Source organism: Neofelis nebulosa, chromosome 5, assembly GCF_028018385.1.
Source record: "Neofelis nebulosa isolate mNeoNeb1 chromosome 5, mNeoNeb1.pri, whole genome shotgun sequence".
In the NCBI taxonomy this organism is placed as follows: Eukaryota; Metazoa; Chordata; class Mammalia; order Carnivora; family Felidae; genus Neofelis; species Neofelis nebulosa.
The window spans coordinates 6,486,942-6,506,321 of NC_080786.1; the positions used below are offsets into that span (position 1 = coordinate 6,486,942).

Here is a 19,380-nt window from a genome sequence, read left to right on the forward strand (position 1 = left end):
TGTCTCCCTCTTTCTCTCTGCTCCTTGCCTGTTCACACTCTGTCTCTATCTCTCAAAAATAAATAAACATTAAAAAAAATTTTTTTTAAATGGACAACTGATACAGAAATTGGTGCCAAATCAAAAAAAAAAATATATATATATATATATATATATGTGGCATTGGAGCTGGGCTGTGGGTGAAACTTGGAAAAATGATGAGAAAATTATTTTGGGAGGCTGAAAGATGCCTGAAAGAAACCTAGCACCTTGTAGTAACTTGGAAGGTGGAAAATGTATCTACTGAACATTTGGGCTTGAGGAAAGACATTCCTAGGCAGGATGTTGAAAATGTCAACTATCACTCGGAAGAGAATTAGCCAGGTTTAAAGTAGAATTTAGAGGGAATGTAAAGGTGCTAGAATAATAACTCCTCTTCATCCCTTTAAGCCATTAAAAGATCTGACTTAAGATATAGCTTTAAGTAAAAACAAAGTCAAGGACTGAAAGACCCTTTGCCAAGACCTCTGAAAGAATCAAGGCATTATCAAGGCATCGAGAAAGAATCAAGGCATTATCTAATAGACTTTTCCAGTTGATTAAGATGACTTCGAGGAAACATGAGATTCCTGTCCCTCAGCAGCTTGATTGATACCTTAAAGTATCAGTGATTAAACCCAGAGAGCAAGCAAGATCTCAAAAATGATGGGGTATGGCTTTTGGTGTAGAGAGTGGATTTAAATCAGGCACAGAAGACCCAAAGAACTTTTTAGGGAGCTATACGAATAAAAAGTGGCATCAGCCTAGATTAAAAGGGACTAAATGTAAAAAAGACTCTGGGCCCCCAGCTTTCTTTGGCCAGGACACAGGCTGAGGATGTTGTTCAGAGGCGTGTTTTCCAGTGCTCTCTTCACAAGTGCTCAAGGAGGGCAATGCAAAGTGAAAGATGTAGACGGTGAAGCCAAGAGCCTTGGGAAACAATGGACAGGGATGTCACTTCCAGTGTGGCAGATAAACTCCAATATGGCCTGCAATGACCCCTGCCTCCTAGTAGTCACACCCTTGTGTAACTCCCTCCTCCTGGGTGTGAGCAGAACCTGTAAGGTGCTTCTACACTAGATCTTAGCCAAAAGGCCGAGAAGCTATTGTAAGGTGCTTCTAATAGAATCTGGCTAAAGTGATGGTACGTCACTTCTGTAATTATGTTAACATATGATTCTAATTTCTATCTTTCTAGCGGACTCTAATGACTCTCCCTTGCTGACTTGGATGAAGTAAGCTGTCCTATGGAGAGACCCACAAGGCAGGGAAGTGAGGGCACTTTCTGGCCAAAAACCATTCAATAGCTGAGGCCCTCAGTCCAGCAATTAACAAGGAGCTGGATCCTGCTAACAACCACATGACTTCCCTAGTCAAGCCTCAAATGAGACCCCCAACTCTGGCCAACATCTTGATTATAGCCTTGTGAGAGGTTCTGACGCAGAGGACCAGAGGACTCAGGTAAACCGTGCCCAGTTTCTGAACCCACAGAAACTCATAATAAATGGGTGTTGTTTTAGTTTGTGGTGATAACTAGTTATTTACTGTTACGCAGCAATAGAAATTCAAAGCATTCCCCATCTATAGAGCAGAGGGACCTGCTCATACACTCCCAGTGGGATTTGGGAATGCTATGGGCCAGTGACTGCTATCTGCTTCCATCCTGACACTTCCCAAATGATAGCTCTTTTGCTATTATCTTGTCTCTGTTTTCGTCCACTTATGTTGGCCATGTGAGAGGCTTAGCCTCTCCTATATCTGGTTCATACGTCCTTGGCTCAAGCGTAGGCGCAAGCAGACCTTACTTAGATGGTGAAATCCTAAACCCGACTGAGATTTTCGAGGGCTTTGGGATGGGAATGTGCGTACTCTACATGTGGAAATGATGTGTTTAACTGCGGCCAGGAGGAAAAACTGAGACAGCTGCCGAAATGGCCCCACGTGCCTCATGGTGTCCGCATACTTTGTTGCACGGCTTTGTCACGCTCTCCCATTCTGAGTAGGATTGGTTGTGTAACTTGGCTTTGGCCTCATCAGTAAATGGGATGCAAGCTGAGGCTCAAAATGACTTGCTTGAGTGAGCCTTCTCTTTCTTGTAAGAGCAGCGTTACTGCGATAAGAAGATGACGGGCACGTGGGACAGAGCCTGGTTCTTCCACGTGCTCCCAGCCAACAACTGGTTGAACCGCAGATGTGTAAGTTAGCCCAGCCGATGTCGGAAGCACCTCAGTCACATGAGCAATAAACCTTTTAGTGCCGTAAGCCTCAGGCTTTCTGGTTGCTTGTTAGGCAGCGTGATTTTAACAGTAGTTAACAGCTACAATACCCAACCTCATAAAGATAAAACAAAATAAGAAACTACATATCAATCTCTTATTCATAGCAATGAAGTTATTGCCAATTTTGCCAATTTGTAATGATTTAGTGTAAATCATAGATATAGGGACGTCTGGGTGGCTCAGTCAGTTAAGTGTCCGACTTCGGCTCAGGTTCGTGGGTTCAAGCCCTGCTTGGGGCTCTGTGCTCACAGCTCAGAGCCTGGAGCCTGCTTCGGATTCTGTGTCCCCCCCCCTCTCTCTGCCCCTCCCCCACTCCCACCCCTCTCAAAAAAAAATAAACATTAAACATTTTAAAAAGATCATATTTATAAATGATACATTTGTCAAATATCATTGGATTAATATCAATAAGAAAATCCCCAAAAGAAAATACCAGCAAACAGAAAGCAACAGGGCATTGAAGATGATCGATCATGACTCAAGTGCAGCTTAATGGCTGAGTATTAGAAAATCAGTGAATACAATTCCCCATTTTAATAGATCTAAAAAGCAATTTGATTATGGTTGCTGAAAAGTCCTCTGACAAAACTTAACACTCATTCCTGATTTAAAAAAAGAAAGTTGGGGCTCAGGTCACAATCTCTTGGTTGTGGGTTCAAGCCCCACATCGGGCTGTCTGCTGTCAGCACAGAGCACACTTCAGATTCTCTGTCTCTCTGTCTCTCTGTCTCTCTGTCTCTCTCTCTCTGCCCCTCCCCCACTTGTGAGCTTGCTCTCTCTCTCTCTCTCTCTCTCTCTCTCAAAAATAAACATTAAAAAAATAAAAATAGAGTCCCTGGGTGGCTCAGTCAAAAGTCTGACTTTGGCTCAGGTCATGATCTCACGGTTCCTGGGGTCGAGCCCCGAGACAGGCTCTGTGCTGACAGCTAAGAGCCTGGAGCCTGCTTTGGATTTTGTGTCCCTGTCCCCTCCCCCCATCTTTTCCCCAGCTCGTGCTCTGTCTCTGTCAAAACTAAATACTAAAAAAAACATTAAAAATAAATAACAATTGAAAAAAAATCCTTGACTTGTAATTTCATCATCTCTTTTCTGTTTCCATTGACCATTCTTTCTCCTTCTTGTGGGTCACATTTTCTTGCCTTTTCACATGTCTGGTAAAGTTTTTTAAATGTTGGGCATTGTACATTTTTTATTGTAGAGAGTCAGAATTTGTTGAATTCCTTTAAAAAAGTGTTGAACTTTTGTCTGGTGAGTACTTAAGTCACTTATGTATCACCTTAATCATTTCAAGGCTTGGCATGGTGGGCTTACAGTAGCCTTTCTTCTTGGCTAGTTTACTTCTGCTACGGTGGAGTGACCCTTTGTATCTTCACTCTGAGTGTGCTGGGTATTTAATGAGGACTTTCCACTCTGGATGGTAAGAGCTTAAAACTTCCCTTTCCTGTATGAGCTCTTGGAGCTCATAGCTTACAGCTCTTCTGTTGTTTTTTCTCTCTCACCCCATGGAGTTTCATTATGTGTATGTGCAACTCAGAATTCAGGAAAAGACCCAAGGAGACTCCTTTGCAGATGTCCAGCTTTCTTTATGTAGTTCCCTTCTCTCTGGTACTGTACCAGAGTAAAGTTTGCTCTTAAATTTGCTATAGCCTTCTTTTTTTCTTTTTAGGCAAAACTTTTTTTTTTTTAATGTTGATTTCTAAAAGAGAGGGAGAGAGAGAGACAGAGCATGAGCAGAGAAGGGCAGAGAGAGAGAGAGAGAGAGAGAGAGAGAGAGAGAGAGAGAGAGAATCCGAAGCAGGCTCCGGGCTTTGAGCTGTCAGCACAGAGCCCAATGCAGGGCTCGAACTCATGAGCCATGAGATCATGACCAGAGCCCAAGTCGGATGCTTAACCGACTGAGCCCCCCAGGCGCCCCGTTAAGTTTGCTATAGTCTTCTTGATTTTTAGTCTCACTCTGTTCTCGACTCTGCAAGGTTGCCAGGCTCTGCTTGGGATACACTTCCTGCACTGTGGACTGGAATTTGTCTCCAGGCATAAAGCAGGGGCAATCATAAGGCTCCCTTCATTTTTTTTTTTTTCTTTTCTCAGGGATTACAGCTTGTATAATGTCCAAAAATAATTGCCTCCTATATCTTGTCCATTTTTCTGGTTATGGTAGATATAACATATGACAAATGCCATTCCACTTATTCTGCGATGGCCTGAGGAAAATTGTTACCCAGCTCAATTTTGATTCCATTTCCAGCAGTTTCTCAATGTAGGAATCTGACCTAAATCGGAGCACTGGGGATGCCTGAGGGGCTCAGTCAGTTAAGTATCCAGCTGTTGATTTTGGCTCAGGTCATGATCTCGGGGTCATGGCATCGAGCCCCACATAGGGCTCTGTGCTGGGCATGGAATTTGCTTGGGATTCTCTCTCTCCATCTCCCCCTCTCCGCCTGCCCCTCTCCCACTTACAAGTGCACACACTCCCTTTCTCTCTCTCTCTCTCTCAATAGATAGATAGATAGATAGATAGATAAAACAGAGCCCTGGCTAATCAGTCTTAAGAGTTCACAGAGACAAACTCTTCCAGCTGTTTCTATTTTTACCACAATCTCCTTGCATTCACTTGCTGTCAGATTGGGGAAACCCCTCCCAGTTTCACCTACTGTTCTTAAGTTATTGAACCACGATTTCCGAGGAATATCTCCTAGCTGTTTGGGATTCTATTGTTCTTGGGAATCTCATCCACCCTGTTGTTTTCCTCAGATCCCCCTTGCACACATGCTGGTCCATGAAGCTTTCATTGCTGTTGGTAGCTTGTAGGTTGCCTCCGTTTGCTTGTATTTTTGGTGTTTTGGAGGAAGCTTTGTCACCTAGTATTGTTGCAAATGTATATGGATATTCTGTTTTTGTTTCCATGTAGTTGCTCTGTGAGGATTTTGGAAGATTCGAAAACTATACAACCACCAGCCTAGCCACCGCTTTTCTGGAATCTGGTAGAAGTTTTAAGAGCCTGAATATAATTTACCATGCTCTTGCCTTCTATCTCTGCAATAATAGAAGCATGTGTCAAAATGTAGCCTACATTAGCTCGTGTCCCTGAGTTATTACAATGAGTAGAACTTGCTTGGTGACTCACCATGGACAGGTAGCATGAGCGAAAAAGAAATTTGGTTGTTTTAAGCCATCGAGATTTGGAGATTTTCCGTTACCGCTGCATAATCGAATCTATTTTGAGAGAACTTTCTACCCAACCCAATTAATTTAGTTGCCTTCAAGATGGCCACCATAAGTTAAGAAAGACAGAATGGGGAGAAGTATGAAGAGAAGGGGGAAAAGAAATAAAAACAGTTGGAGAGTTGTCGGAGTAACTTTTAATGTTGATGGCACATAGAATAGATTAGAAATAAATAGATAGCTTACTAAGGTTTGGTTCACCCCATTATATAGAGTGGGGTTCACCCCCATTATATAGAATGAATAGTACCCTCTGAAATCTTTTAATGTGGTACTGCTGTAACTAAATTACCCACTAATATGTTCTAATATATATTACCCTATATCTCTCATAATTATCCACTATAGCATCTCTCTAACAAGTGACTCTCAAAAGTTGAAAGAGGCTGGGGCCACTTGACTTTTCTTTAAAGTGAAGAGTTCTTCAAATCAAATTATAAAAATTGTGGTTATTTTAAGAGTTTATCTTGACAAATGAATGCATGTAACCCTCACAATAAAATGCCTTAGAACTATTCGGATACCATGTCAAATTATAATGCTATAATTTTCCATCCTACATTATTAGCCTGATACTGAAGGATGCTCAGTTGTTTCTTCCCAATTCCTTGGTTTCTGACTATGATCATTGAGAAGGGGTGGGGGGAGAGCAGGGGGACAGTGGTCCTAAACACAGAATTCCTGAATGGCAGAACTCCCAGCCATAAGTTCTATCGTAGACATTTGCTACTTTGTTTGTTTGTTTGTTTGTTTGTTTTGCCTTTCAGCTGCCAGTTACCTCATGTCTAATACCAAAGGGGGTATTTAGTGCTCTTGTAGTTTCAAAAGAACAGAAAACCCAAACCAGACTTGATTTTCAGATACCTACATCACCTTTCCCTCCCAGCCTAGTATTGGTTCACGAACAAAATGGTAGCAGAGATAGAGGCTAATCTCATGAGCTCAACAACATGGATTTCAGCTCTCCAAGAGAGTCAGGGCAAGAGTATCCAGCAGTGGCAGTGGAGATCGTGGGGGCTCTAAGGTAGAAACATCCTTAATGTGTTCGAGGAACAGAACGCAAGCCAGTGTGTCTGGCTGATAATGAATAGCTGGAGAGGAAGAAGGGCTGATTATGTAAAGCTTTGTTAGTCATTGTAACAGGAGGCCATGGGAGGATATTAAGGACGGGAGTGACGTGATACTAGGTCCATGTTTAAAAGATCATTTCAGGCGCTATATAGAAGATGTATTGTTACAGGCAAGAAGGGAAGCAGGTGACTAGTTACAACCCCTTCCAGCTCACTGCTATTGCAGTGGTCCAGATGTGAGAGGTTGGGAGGCAATGGTATAAATGGAAAAAGTGGCTTGACGGTTGATGTGTTTTTGAAGCCAACTTGCTGAGGGACTGCACACGGAAGAATCAAGAGCGGCTCATAAAGTTTTGGTCTGAGCGATTGGTTGGTTGGTTATGCCATCGACTCAGACAGGGACAACTGGAGAAGTAGATTTGTAGTGAAAACGGGTAATTCTGATTTGGCTAGGTCAGGTTGGAGATGCCTGATAGGCTGCCAAATGGAGATGTCAAGTAGGCAGTTAGATATACAAATTTGGAGTTCCCAGAGACATCAAGGTGGAAGACACAGATGTCTTGGCAACGTGGACCACCCTGAGCCCTTATTGTGATATCTAACGTGGTATGGAGTAGAAGAGAAGAACCAGCCAAATTCAATTGTTGGCACAATGGGTTATAGTTGATACCTTCCAATAGGGAGGAGGCAGTGATTTATCGTTCCTAGAAAAGACACTTATTCTGAACATGGAGTTCCTTCCCCTGCCATCATGTGTCTCTAGATGTAGCACCTGTAGGATTACCGAATACCTTATACGCAGAGGGTATCCCACACTACACTGCTTCTTGCTTAGCTCATAGCAGCATTCAGTTCTGTGCTAAAAGGCCCATATAGGGATTGCGGCAAGGAGGTGCTGTCATTTTCCACAGGATTTTCCAGAACTGGAAGGGACTCGGAGACTCCAATCTTTCTGGGCACTGACTTCAAAGTGTGGTCCCCGACTTGCTCCTATTTTCTCTGAATAGGGTTTCTGCTTTTCGAAAAATGCAAAGCACAGAAATCGAGCCTCTTCACTTTCTGAGTAAGGAAACCGAGGCTTAGAGAAGAGAAATAACTCAAGACCCCCAGGCACTACCTCCTTCTTGGCTGCTCTCGCCCTGCTCCTAGAAAGGCTGTGGCAAGCCGGGAGAAGCCAGAGGACAATTTCTGTATCCAAGGATCCTGCACCTCGTCTCTGAGTTGTGATGGGCTTTCTTTCCCTCTTCAGCTGGGAGTCCTATCATGACCCTCCCAAGCTCTGGTGTGTGACAGAGTAGGATCTGAGGTGAAAAACAAGGGGTCCCGAGGAGGAACGTGGCAGGTGAAGAGGACAGCAGAATCATTCGCTAGACAATATCTTTAACTGGGGGACTGGAGGCAACTGAGAACAGTTTTGAAGGTGCAGACTGAAGCGGGGGTGGGGAGGGGTGGGGGTGCCAAGGACGAGGGTAAGGCTGGGGAAGCCAGTTGCCATTGGTCCTTTTCCACCTGCTGCGGCTCTACGGGGAGGGGCTCGGCGCTTTCTCTCACACTGATGGATCCAACTCCAGGATGCCCAACTGTGCCTGTGTGTGTGTGTGTGTGTGTGTGTGTGTGTGTGTGGTGGGGTTGCAGACGTGGGGACTCCTGTCATTTCAGAGAAGATAGCCTTTTCTGCCGACACGACTCTCCCAGGGTTCACCCTGACCCACATTTCAAAGGTGGGAAAACGGAGGCGCGGAGGGGAATCCAGGCGAGTCCAGGCGCTGTCCACCCACTCTCGCATCGCAGGGCAGCGTGCGCTCGGGAGCGTGGGCTCTAGCGCGGAGCAAGATCCCAGGTGCGGCGGCCACGGGGTCCCTGGCCCATCGCCGCCACCTCTGCCAGCTCGCCCGGCCTCGCCCTCCAGTCCGGAGGTGGTTCGCGACCTCCGGGAGGGCGGAGGGCGCGGGTTGGGGGCGGAGCCTCCTTGTTGTTGTTTCTCCAGGGCGCCGCCCCTGAGGGGGGCGCGGACCACGCGGCCGGAGGGCCCGCCTCCCCTCCCCCTCCCCGCCCAGCTCGCCCGCCTCTTTGTATCCAACATCCGGGTTTCCCCGCTGGCTCGGCTCCGCGGCCGCGGCTCAGGAGCCATTTTGGACTCGGTTCAGCTCCCCTCCCCCCACCCCTCCCCCCGTTCATGGCCCCTCCGGACTCGGCCCCTGCGCCCGGGGCCCGGGCCCAGCCCCGCCGCGCTATGCCTGAGTCGGGCGCGCCCCGACCCGCGCCCCGCCGCCGCCCCCCGGCCCCCGCGTCGCCCCGGAGCCCGGGCCGCAACCTGCGCCGCCCGCAGCGGCCCTGAGCCCGGCCCCGCCGCCCGGCCCTTGCAGCCTGCAAGCTGCCCGGGGACGAAGGCGCAGGAAACGCGCGGGGAACGAGACCGAAGGAAGAAGCGGGAAGAAGAGCGCAGCCGCCGCTGGGCCCTGCGCGCCCCGGGAGCGCCGCGCGGCCCTGCCCGCGGGCTCCGGGTGTCCGCGGGGCGGCGCCGCGGAACATGACGGCGCCCTGGGCCGCCCTCGCCCTCCTCTGGGGATCGCTGTGCGCGGGTAAGGACTGAGCGCGGCGTGGGGGGCGCGGGGAGGGCGCGCGGGGCTGGTCTCGGGCGCCGCGCGGTGTTTACCAACAAAGGGCGGGCCCGTGGCCTCCTCGCCGCGCCACCTGCACCCAGCTTGCACCTCCCGGGGCGGGGACTGGGGGCGCGCTGGGCGCCGCGCTCGCCAATCTTGGGGGGACGGTCTTGTTGGTGCGGCGGCCTGGCGACCCCATGATCGGGGCCGGGGTCCAGTGCCTCGGGGTCGGGGTTCAGGCTTCTCGGGCGCGTGGAACCCGGGGAGAGCGAGAGGGAAACCGGAGCGTGGGGCAAGTGGCCAGGCGGGGTGGGCAGATCTAACCCGGAGGTGGCGGGATTGTAGGCGCAGAAGGGGCTGGGGGCAGGACTGCGCGACCCTCAGAGCCACTAGGTGTAGCCAAATGAAGGGGGCTGCTTCACACATCCTGGAGGAGTCCCCTGCACCCCATCCCACCGGCGTCTGCGTCGTGGTTCCCCGCGAGGCGGGCAGTTGGCGCCAGCTCCCACCTACGCCCGCTTTCCCTGCGGCGGCCCCGGGACGCGAGGTGCGGTCGCCCCACGGACCGCTTTGTTTGAGGCTCCTGGGAAGAGAGGTGGGGTGCGATGAAACACTAACAGGTCCCTGTTTGTGCCTCTGGGAAGCACGTGGCGGGGGCGGGTGACCGGCGGGGCTAGCGTTGGGCTCGCGTGCCCGTGGAGGAGGGTGTGTGGGTGCGGGTGCATACAGTGGGAATTCCGCCGGGAAAAGCGCTTTCCCCCAAGGCCGAAGCAGTGATTTTCCTCTTCGAGCGGTGCTCGGGCGCGCCCAACTCGGGCTGCGCGCAGGGATGGGCTCCGCGCTCCAGTTCGGGTGGCTCCAGGCAGCCCTGAGCAGCGTGGAGAGCCGCGCGTTGAAGCTCCAGGGAGAAGCCCCGAGAGGTCGGGGCGGCTGGTGCGCGGCAGCCGGGGCGTCGGGTCCTGCGAGTCTTTGTTCCCAGCCCCCATTACACATGCAGCGCGGGTCCCCTGCCGCCCGCGGTGGCAGCAGCGCGGAGTCTGGGAAACCCGTGAAGGGCGGGGCCTGGCCTGCAGGGGCGGGGCAGGGATCCCCGCGCTGCTGCGGGGGTGGGGACGGGGGAATCTCCGTCCCATCCCACCCCCACTCTCCCGCCTCCTTTTAATGTATCACAGCTTAGTTGTCTGCGCTCGAAGCAGGTGAGTTCTCCTTGTGGAGTTTGGAGCTGCGTATCCTGAGTGCAGGAACAAGAGGACGGGGACCCCCTTATTGGTCCCCGGGCCCAGTGTGGGATGGGGCGTCGCGGCTCTTTTGGAGCCATTTCTTGTGTGGTAGAAGCAAAGTGATGGTGTTGAACTCTGCCTTTTAAGTGCTGCTTTGAGATGCTTCTGAAGAGAAAGAAAGGCATTGCCTTCCAGAGGAGCCGGCTTCCGACTTAATAGGCACGCGGCAGCCTGCCTGGCTGTCTCTAGATCCCTCTCGAAGGTCCCGGGCTCTTTCAGTCCTCTCCCTGCCTGCACAGAGGGCCTCCTCCTAGAACAGGACAGCCTCAGACCTGGAACCCTCATCCTAATTTGTCTCACTCTGGTCTCGCCAGTCTCACTTCCCTCCTTGATGAGACTCGGCAGGGGGGAATGGGGCCCCTGGAAGGACTGCGTTTCCCTCCTTCCCTCTGCTGCCCCCACCCGGCCTGGGTAGTGCTGAGCAGTGTTCCTTGCAGAGTGGGGCAGCTAGACTTAGACTGGAATCCAAGGACCTGTGGGCCTGCCCTAGGAGGAAGGTGGGGTCGCTAGACGTTTCTGGTGGCCACTGCCCTGATCTGTGAACAGCTATGGGAAGAGCTGCCTCAGGCACAGGTAGGGGAGAGCTGGCTCTCCTTTTCTTTGAGTTCATGGATGCCCTTCCTTCCAGCTCCTGGCTTGCTGTTTAGAATTACCCCCGTCCTCTGCAGCACGCAGTAGGAGGGTCAAGAACAGCACTGTCCCACAGAAACGTAGCACCAACCACATACATACCTTAAAATGTTCTAGTAGTTGTGTCAATAAATGGGAAAAGAAACTGGTGGCTTAGTCTGCTCGGACCACTTGCTGTATTAAATACTATAGGCGGGTGACCTAAATAACAATTTATTTCTCATAGTTCTAGTGTCGGGAAGTCCGAGATCAGTGTGCCAGCATGGTAGGGATGTGGCGAGGGCCCTCCTCCCGGCTTACAGATTGCTGTCTTCTCACCGTGTCCTCACGTCCTCACGCCCTCTCCTCGTGTTTGAAGGGCCAGGTAGAGAGGGATCATTCTTCCTCTTCCGCTAATCCCAAATTGAGGGCCCCACCCTCATGAACCAGTCAAACCCTGGTTACCTCCCAAAGGCTCCAGCTCCAAATACCGTCATATTGGGGGTTAGGGTTTCAACATACGAATTTTGAGGGGACACAAACAGTCTATAACAAGATGAAATTAACTTTAATGGTATATTTATTTAACCTAATATATACAAAGTAATCGTTTCACCATGTAATAAGTATTAAATCACCTAATGAGATATTTTACATTCTTTCTTTTTTTTTTTTTTTTGGTACTATCATCAAAATCCAGCGTGTGTCTTATTTATTTATTTATTAAAAAAATTTTTTTTTTAACGTTTATTTATTTTTGAGACAGAGAGAGACAGAGCATGAACAGGGGAGGGGCAGAGAGAGAGGGAGACACAGAATGCGAAACAGGCTCCAGGCTCTGAGCTGTCAGCACAGAGCCCGACGCGGGGCTCGAACTCACGGACCATGAGATCATGACCTGAGCCGAAGTCGGACGCTTAACCGACCAAGCCACCCAGGCGCCCCAAGCGTGTGTTTTAGAACATCTTAACTTAAACTTTCCCCGATTCAAGTGCTCAGTAGTCCCATTTAGCCAGTGGTTTACCATATTGGATGGCGCAGGCCTAGAAGAAAAGGCAGAACTTCTGCTATGCTATCATAATGGCTCATGGTGCTTGTTACAAGATCACTATTCAGTTAGTTCTGCAAGTTTTTTGGGTTCTGGGCCTGGCCTAGTGTCCTTGCGACAAAGTAAGTTATTTGGTTCTTGCCTTGCAATGGAGATCCTGGACACATGTCTGTATATCTTTTTTTTTTTTTTTTTTTTTTTTTAAAACGTTTTTTATTTATTTTTGGGACAGAGAGAGACAGAGCATGAACGGGGGAGGGGCAGAGAGAGAGGGAGACACAGAATCGGAAACAGGCTCCAGGCTCCGAGCCATCAGCCCAGAGCCTGACGCGGGGCTCGAACTCACGGACCGCGAGATCGTGACCTGGCTGAAGTCGGACGCTTAACCGACTGCGCCACCCAGGCGCCCCAGTCTGTATATCTTTTAAGAACTCTTGACATCTATCTCTGTATTTCCGGTTCAAATGAGGGTAGGGTGGAGAATGTTCTGAGTGAAATGTCAGGAGCCACTAGGGGAGGAGGACCTGTCCCTTGTCTGTCCTATCAGGAACTGCCCGCTTTGACTGCCCGCTTTGTCCTCATAGGCTGGCTACTCTCTGACCCAAAGATGTGTGTTTCCGCAGGGGAGAAGTGTGTGTGTGTGTGTGTGTGTATGTGTGTGTGTGTGTGTGTGAATGTGACGAGTGTAGGGACCCTCAGGCTTGGTCTAGTGGTGACTGTTAAGGACACAGACTACAGAGCCACTGGGTGCTGGTGCCATTCCTCAGGGAAAAGTGTCCTTTGCTACCCATCCTTGTACCTGCTGGGTACTCTAGGCCAGTCGCTGGCTGGATGGGCTGCCCTTTGGGAGGAGTGGGCACCCTTAATCTCTTAGAGGCCCTTCCAAGGTAAATGATAAGAGAAACTCACCCAGCCTCCCAGGCTCTGTAGCTGTGTGCACACACAAGTCCTGGAACCCCGAGTCTCCCACAGCTTGGGTGTACTACCCTGCAGGGCTTTCTGGGCATCGAGAATCACCAAATAGCACCCGGACTTCCCCTGGCACTTCGCCTAAGGAATTGCCTTTTCTTTCTTTTTTTTTATGTTTATTTATTACTTTTGAGAGAGAGTGCATGCGCATGGGGGTGAGGAGGGGCAGAGAGAGAGGAGAGAGGGAATCCTAATCAGGCTCCACGCTGTCAGTGATGAGCCCGATGCAGGGCTCGATCTCACAAACTGTGGGATCATGACCTGAGCCGAAATCAAGAATTGGACTGAGCCACCCAGGCACCCCACGAAATTACCTTTTCAGGGAGCCCAGTGAAGAGTGCCCATCTTATAGCATGGACCTTTGTATCATGAGTCCCCTCTGAGACTCTGATGAAAGCTGTGGACTCTTCCCCCTGGGAAAATACAAATAAGAGAAAAAGCATGTGCATGTGACGGTCGGTACATGCATTGGGCATACACACTTGCTGTTTTGCACGGATACCAGGAACCTGGAGCCCCCTGGACTGGGCTCCGTGAAGTCCTGGCTGTCCGGCACATAGCCACTGTACCGGTCCTTAGGGACAATTCATTGTCTTTGGGGGTGCACTGGGCTTGTTCCCACATCGCTTCCTCCGCTTTCCTTGTTCTAACCACTGGACATGACTTCTTTGCTTCTGCCTTTTGTGATCCCTGTATAGTGTTTCCATGCTAGCCCCTGGTCTCTGCCTTCTCTTCCTTCCCCAGGCACACCACCCCCCCCTTGAGTGCCAATGCATTCACCCCCTTCCTAGGAGCTTAGGGTGGTGCAAGTAGGGACCAAGGGACATCGAGTTAGAGCTTAGATTCACTTGTAGATACTGGCTTGTTACTGTGGACTGAGATCGGGGGGCTCAGGGGGAGTTGGTCTGGGGAATACTTTTGAGAATGAGACTGTATAGACAGCTCTCAGGCATGGTCCTGGCTGGGTAGACTAGAACAGAGTTTCTCGATTCTCAACACTATTGTTGATCTGGACCCCTTCTTTTTGTTTGTTTATTTTTGAATGTTCATTTTTATTTATTTTGAGAAAGAGAGTGGAAGAGGAGCAGAAGGAGAGGGAGAGAGAGAATCCCAAGCAGGCTCCGCACTGTCAGCGCAGTGCCCCAGGAGGGGCGCACTCTCCAGAACCCTGAGATCATGACCTGAGCCGACATCAAGAGTTGGACGCCTAAGGGACTGAGCTACCCAGGCACCCCGATGCTAATAGCACTTTTAATTGTGACAACAAAAATGTCCTAAACGGAGGGGTTGCAAATCACCTCAGGTTGAAAACGTGTGATCTGGAATGTTCCCATGCTTTTAAAGAGACAGTTGTGGGAGGTGGGGTTATGGCTAATGCCTACGGCACCCCTCCTCTCCCCCTTCCTGCATTCAGGATGGGAGGTTGGCTTCTTCTCAAAGCCAGGGAGATCCCTGTTTGTTCAGCCTGCTCGGCTTTGAGAGTTTGGTTGGAAATGAACGGTTCGGGAGTACTTCGGCCAGCCAGCAAGGAGAATCCTGGCGTCCTTGAGTTTTCCCAAAAGCGGTTCGGGTTTCAGGGAGGCGGCCGTGGGTGGCCAGGCAGCCTGCCTGCCCGCCTGCCCGCACCCGCCCACCCGCCTCTGCCTGCCGCCTTGAGCTTTGCACTGGGGCCTCGCCCTCCCACTCGCGCAGAATGTCAGGCAGTGCGTGTTGCCCGGGCCGCGGTGCCGCCTGGAACCCGGGGGCCGCGGGCCAGGGAGCCGCCCGCGCAGCGGCTGGGAGCTGAGGCTGGCGGTGGGCCGCAGCAACTCTGGGGCTGCAGCAGGACGCGGGCATGCCCCTGCCCTCGAGCAGGCTGGCCACCTGGCGCCCCGCCGAGCCTGGGGACGCCAGCGCAGGGGGGCCGCCTCTCCTCCGAGGTACTGGCGCGGGCCTCCACCCTGGCCTCGGGGAGTGGGCGGGCAGGCCCCGGGAGGTGGGGTGGGCAGCACCGTGGCCAGCCCTGACGGCCCCGACCCAAGGGCTTGGTCCCTCCGGGCGCCTGTGTGTTGGGCTTGGCAGGTAGGCAGCCCCGTGTCTGTTCTCCACGCCTCTCCTGACCTGCTCGGAGCTCTGCGAGGGAGGGCTTTCTGGGGGCTCTTCTCTGATCTCAGGCTCTGCAAGACACAGCTTGCCCGGGGAATCAGATTGCACACTGGGCTCTTAGAAGATGCAGCCCCAAATGCTTGGGTTTCCAACTTCTCCACTCACTGGTGTGTCCAGGGTTTATTTTAAAGGGCTTCTTACTGGGGTTGAGACTACGTTCCATCCTGTTGCCTTCTCAGAACTCTTTTTCTTCTTTCCGTTTTCTCCCATTCAGTCACCAATTCTTTGTTCTAGAATAGATACCCACCCCCTTGGGGCTTCCTCTTTGGTCTTTCTTCGCCAGACTCGGGCCCAGCGTAGCCCGGAGGTGCTTGTTTCTTGAGGACCTGGTGGTGCCACTCCTGGATGCCCAAGTTGGGAGTGGGGGCCGAAATGGGGGAGAGGAGACGCTGCTGCCTTCTTCTGAGTCTCTGTGTTTTAAATTGCCCAGCGATGTCTTTGTCCGAGGTACTGGAAACCAGGTGATGATTGGGCTGGGGGTAAGCCGTGCCTCCTCCTGGCCCAAGATCAATCACGGCCTCCTGCCTCTGGACAGCGCCGTGCTTCGCCCCGGTTTTTCCAGTCTTGCTGTATGCATACGTGTGCTTTTATTCAGACTCTCTGGGGAATCGGCAGCCCTAGCTGGGTGTTCTCATTCATGGACATGTGGTTATTGGGAGCAGGTGTTGGAAAGGAAGCCTGCCTCTCTGGGCAGATGTGTGGCCCTCCCCCCACCCAGGGGACCTTCTCTAGGGGCCTGGCCTGCCACACAAAGGGACTTCTCTGGTCAGCTTTTGGGCTGGAGCAGAGGTGTTTTGTGAGGTGAGCTTGTGTTCTCGTTTGCAAATGTTCCTCTGCGGACTATTTCAGTTCCACTCTGACAACCAAGGAGGCTAAAATTAGTTCCGGCGAAGGAAAAGGAAGGCTGGTTGGAAACCCAAGCCCTTGGCTGGAGGTTGGAGAAGGCTGCTTCCCGGAGTTTGTGGTCAAGCGTTTCGGAAGATGTGACCAGACCAGCTGTTGTCTGTCCGTCCGAGGAGAGGGCGGGGCCTCTGCTTGCCTCCTAGACCTGAGCCAATGGTAACAGGAGGCTGACTTGGAAGCTGCCTCTCTTGAATGTTAATGTCGGGATGTTTTTTCCTTCTGGCTTGTGTAGTGGTGCACAGTGTTTTCAGGTATGAGGACAATGCCTTTAATGTAATGTCTAATGTCACTGACAACCCTCCTTAACACCCCTCCCCCCCCCCCCCCCAATCAATTCAGAAAGCATGCATGAGTTCTCAGAACCCTGGGCTGACAGCCATTGGTTAAGATTGTTTATTTATTTATTTCGTTGTGGTTTTTTGGGGAATTTCCTTGTCACCCAAGTTTTGATCTTCCCTTCAGGTGCTCATAAGCCAGGCAGACCAGGGCCTACCTTAGACCGCTGGTTTGGGCGGGGACTGGGTTGGAGAGGAGCCCTGTGGCTCAGGCCTCGTAAGGAGGTCTAGCTTCTCTGTGCCCTGAGGACCTGGGGGTCAGAAATGGAGGGGCGGAAAAGTTACAGAGGTGACTTCTGATTTCCCTTTCCACCTGGCTGTCCCCTCCTGTGAACCCTCCACCTGAGAGTGGGTCCTGCAGGGCCGCTCAGGGGAAGGAGAGCCAGGGCAATGCAGTCCTGCCTTTCCTGACCTGAAAAACCATTTCCAAACCTCCTCTTACCCGGGACTCTCCTGGTTAGCCACCCTGGGTGTAGTTGGAGGAGTAGAGGTCACTGTGGCCAAACTTCTTTTCCCATTTTAAGTTTTATTAATTTTTAGTCTTATAGATAATGCACATACATTCAATTGCAGAAAATTAAACATTACAGGTAAACCAGGGCCCTTTACCACCCCTGGCCCCCGTCTCAGTCCTACACGTTTTATCTGTGCATCTGTCAAAGTACTTAAAGAAATAGAGTTTTTTTTTTTTTTTTTTTTTAAATTTTTTTTTTCAACATTTTTTATTTATTTTTGGGACAGAGAGAGACAGAGCATGAACGGGGGAGGGGCAGAGAGAGAGGGAGACACAGAATCGGAAACAGGCTCCAGGCTCCGAGCCATCAGCCCAGAGCCTGACGCGGGGCTCGAACTCACGGACCGCGAGATCGTGACCTGGCTGAAGTCGGACGCTCAACCGACGGCGCCACCCAGGCGCCCCAAGAAATAGAGTTTTTAACCTAAAATGGTATTGTACCTTTTCAGACATTTAACTGGAGTATAAAATACAGGTAGAACAATGTAGTTAGAAGTGACAGCTTGATGAATTTTTACAAACTGAATATGCCCAGGTAATCAGCATCTAGATTGAGAATCAGAAACTTACCAGCTCCTGTCCCCACCAGCCCTTTTTTGCTCCATCGTAGTCTCTACCCCCATATCCCTAAGGGTAACGACTCTGCTGACTTCTCCCAGGACACGTCCGTTTTGCCTGTTTTTGTGCTTTATATGAGTGGAATCTAACAGAGTGAACTATTTTGTGTCCATTTTTTGTTCACCATGTTTGCGACTTACATCTGAATTGTTGCATGTTCATGGCTTTTAAAGTCAGAGATACGTTTTGACAGTCTTTCTCATACATATGGATCAACCCTGATCTTTTTAATAGCTGTTTAATATTTCAAAGTTTGTATGTAGACCACATTTTATCGAGTTTCCTATTGATGGACTTTCTGACTGTATATAGTTTATGCAGATTGGTTCTCGAGGATAGATGATAAGAGGAATCTGTGCTTCATAGAACATGTATATTTTGGTGTTTTTTTTTTTTTTTTTAAAGATTTATTTATTTAAGTCATCTTTACTCTGAATCTGGGTCTTGAACTCACAACCCCTGAGATCAGGAGTTGCATACTCTGCCAATGGAGCCAGCCAGGTACCCCAGGACATACGTATTTTAAATTTTAATTGATATTGAGTAACGGCTATACTGTTCTCCACCCCGCCCCCAGGCCACCCAGGTGCCGGCAGTGGGAGCAGAAGCTGGGTGAGATGGCAGGTGACCCTCTGCAGAGTATGGGAGCCTCTCCTCCCCCTCTAGAAATGCTCGATTGCAGAGCATTCGGGGGGAGTGGGAAATAGCCCACTTCGTGAAGGGTGCCCGGGCAAGATCTAGTGTCTGAGGAGAGCCAGAGAGGCGGCTTCCTGTGTCTGAGTCTCCTGCTTACTGTGTCGATAGAGGAGAGGTACAGTGGACTAGCCAGTATATGCTGGTCTGGCTTTGGGATGGATGTGGATGTGTGCGTCTTCGTGAGCTCACTGGCCGTGTTTTATGCTGCCTCCGTCCTCCAGAGCGAGGGAAGCACTTGCTGAAGGTTGTGAGGGGCTGTGGGTAACAGGGCACCCACCCCTTGTGAACCCGGTGCATTTGCCAAGATCATGGCATGGCAGGATCCTGATTTCACATGCGGTGATGATGGTGGGTGGGGGGGGGTGGTGGTGTAGGAGATATTTACAGAATTCTTTTAGAATCTGGTCCAAAGCTTCTCATGACGGAAGGGGGCTCAGATGAGCTTCGCTTCCTGGCTGAGTGTGTGCGGTGTGCCCTTGTTTAACTTTCTGCCGCGATCAGTTTGAAATGACTTGTTCACCGGAGCGTCTGCGTTCCTGTTCTCCCTCAGCATGCTGCGTGCTGTTCCGCTGCTGTTCCACTGGGGTTCCTTGTGTAAGCCCACTTGTCAGGCTCTGCTTATGGATTTAGGGGACAGTGGATTTATGGTACTGTGTCTAGAATGAGTGATGGTCTCAGTCGCCTGTCCCACGTCGTACAGGTGATGTGCACGGTGTATTAGACTGCTAGGGCTGCCATAGAACGGATGGCTTTGAAATACCACGGACGCTGTGGCTTCCATAACGGAGGCTTATTTTCTCACAGTTCTGGCAGCTGGGAGTCTTCCTCAGGGGGCCAGCAGGAGTGGTTTCTGGTGAGTTTGCAGATAGCTGCGTGCCTCCTGTGTTCGCACGTCGTCTTTTCTCCGTGTGGGTGCACATACAACAGGTGTCCTTCCCTTTCCTATAAGGACACCAGTTCTATTGGATTAGGGCCCCACCCTTACAACCGAATTTGACCTTAGTTACCTCTTTAAAGGCTTTATCTCTCCAGTCACATTGGGACTTAAGAATTTTTTTTTGGGGGGGGGGG

At 50.6% G+C, this 19,380-nt stretch overlaps 2 protein-coding genes across 6 annotated transcripts in view; both read left to right on the forward strand.

Annotated features, from left to right (window-relative positions):
- The window catches only part of XYLB (xylulokinase), a 70,787-nt gene extending 64,752 nt beyond the window's left edge, over positions 1-6,035 (forward strand). For 2 of the 3 annotated variants that reach the window (XM_058729429.1, XM_058729433.1), the window contains exon 20: positions 1,217-6,035. The gene's annotated coding sequence lies outside the window, so the exon portion shown is untranslated. The remainder of the gene's footprint in view (positions 1-1,216) is intronic. The other variant, XM_058729430.1, reaches the window with a different exon arrangement.
- A 2,928-nt stretch (positions 6,036-8,963) lies between these two features.
- The window catches only part of ACVR2B (activin A receptor type 2B), a 40,478-nt gene continuing 30,061 nt past the window's right edge, over positions 8,964-19,380 (forward strand). Inside the window, exon 1 of one of the 3 annotated variants that reach the window (XM_058729437.1) lies at positions 8,964-9,171. In XM_058729437.1, the coding sequence (XP_058585420.1) occupies positions 9,120-9,171 (52 nt within the window). In that variant the 5' untranslated portion in view covers positions 8,964-9,119. Of the gene's footprint in view, positions 9,172-14,752; positions 15,018-19,380 lie in introns of those variants that run through there. The other 2 variants (XM_058729436.1, XM_058729435.1) reach the window with 2 other exon arrangements.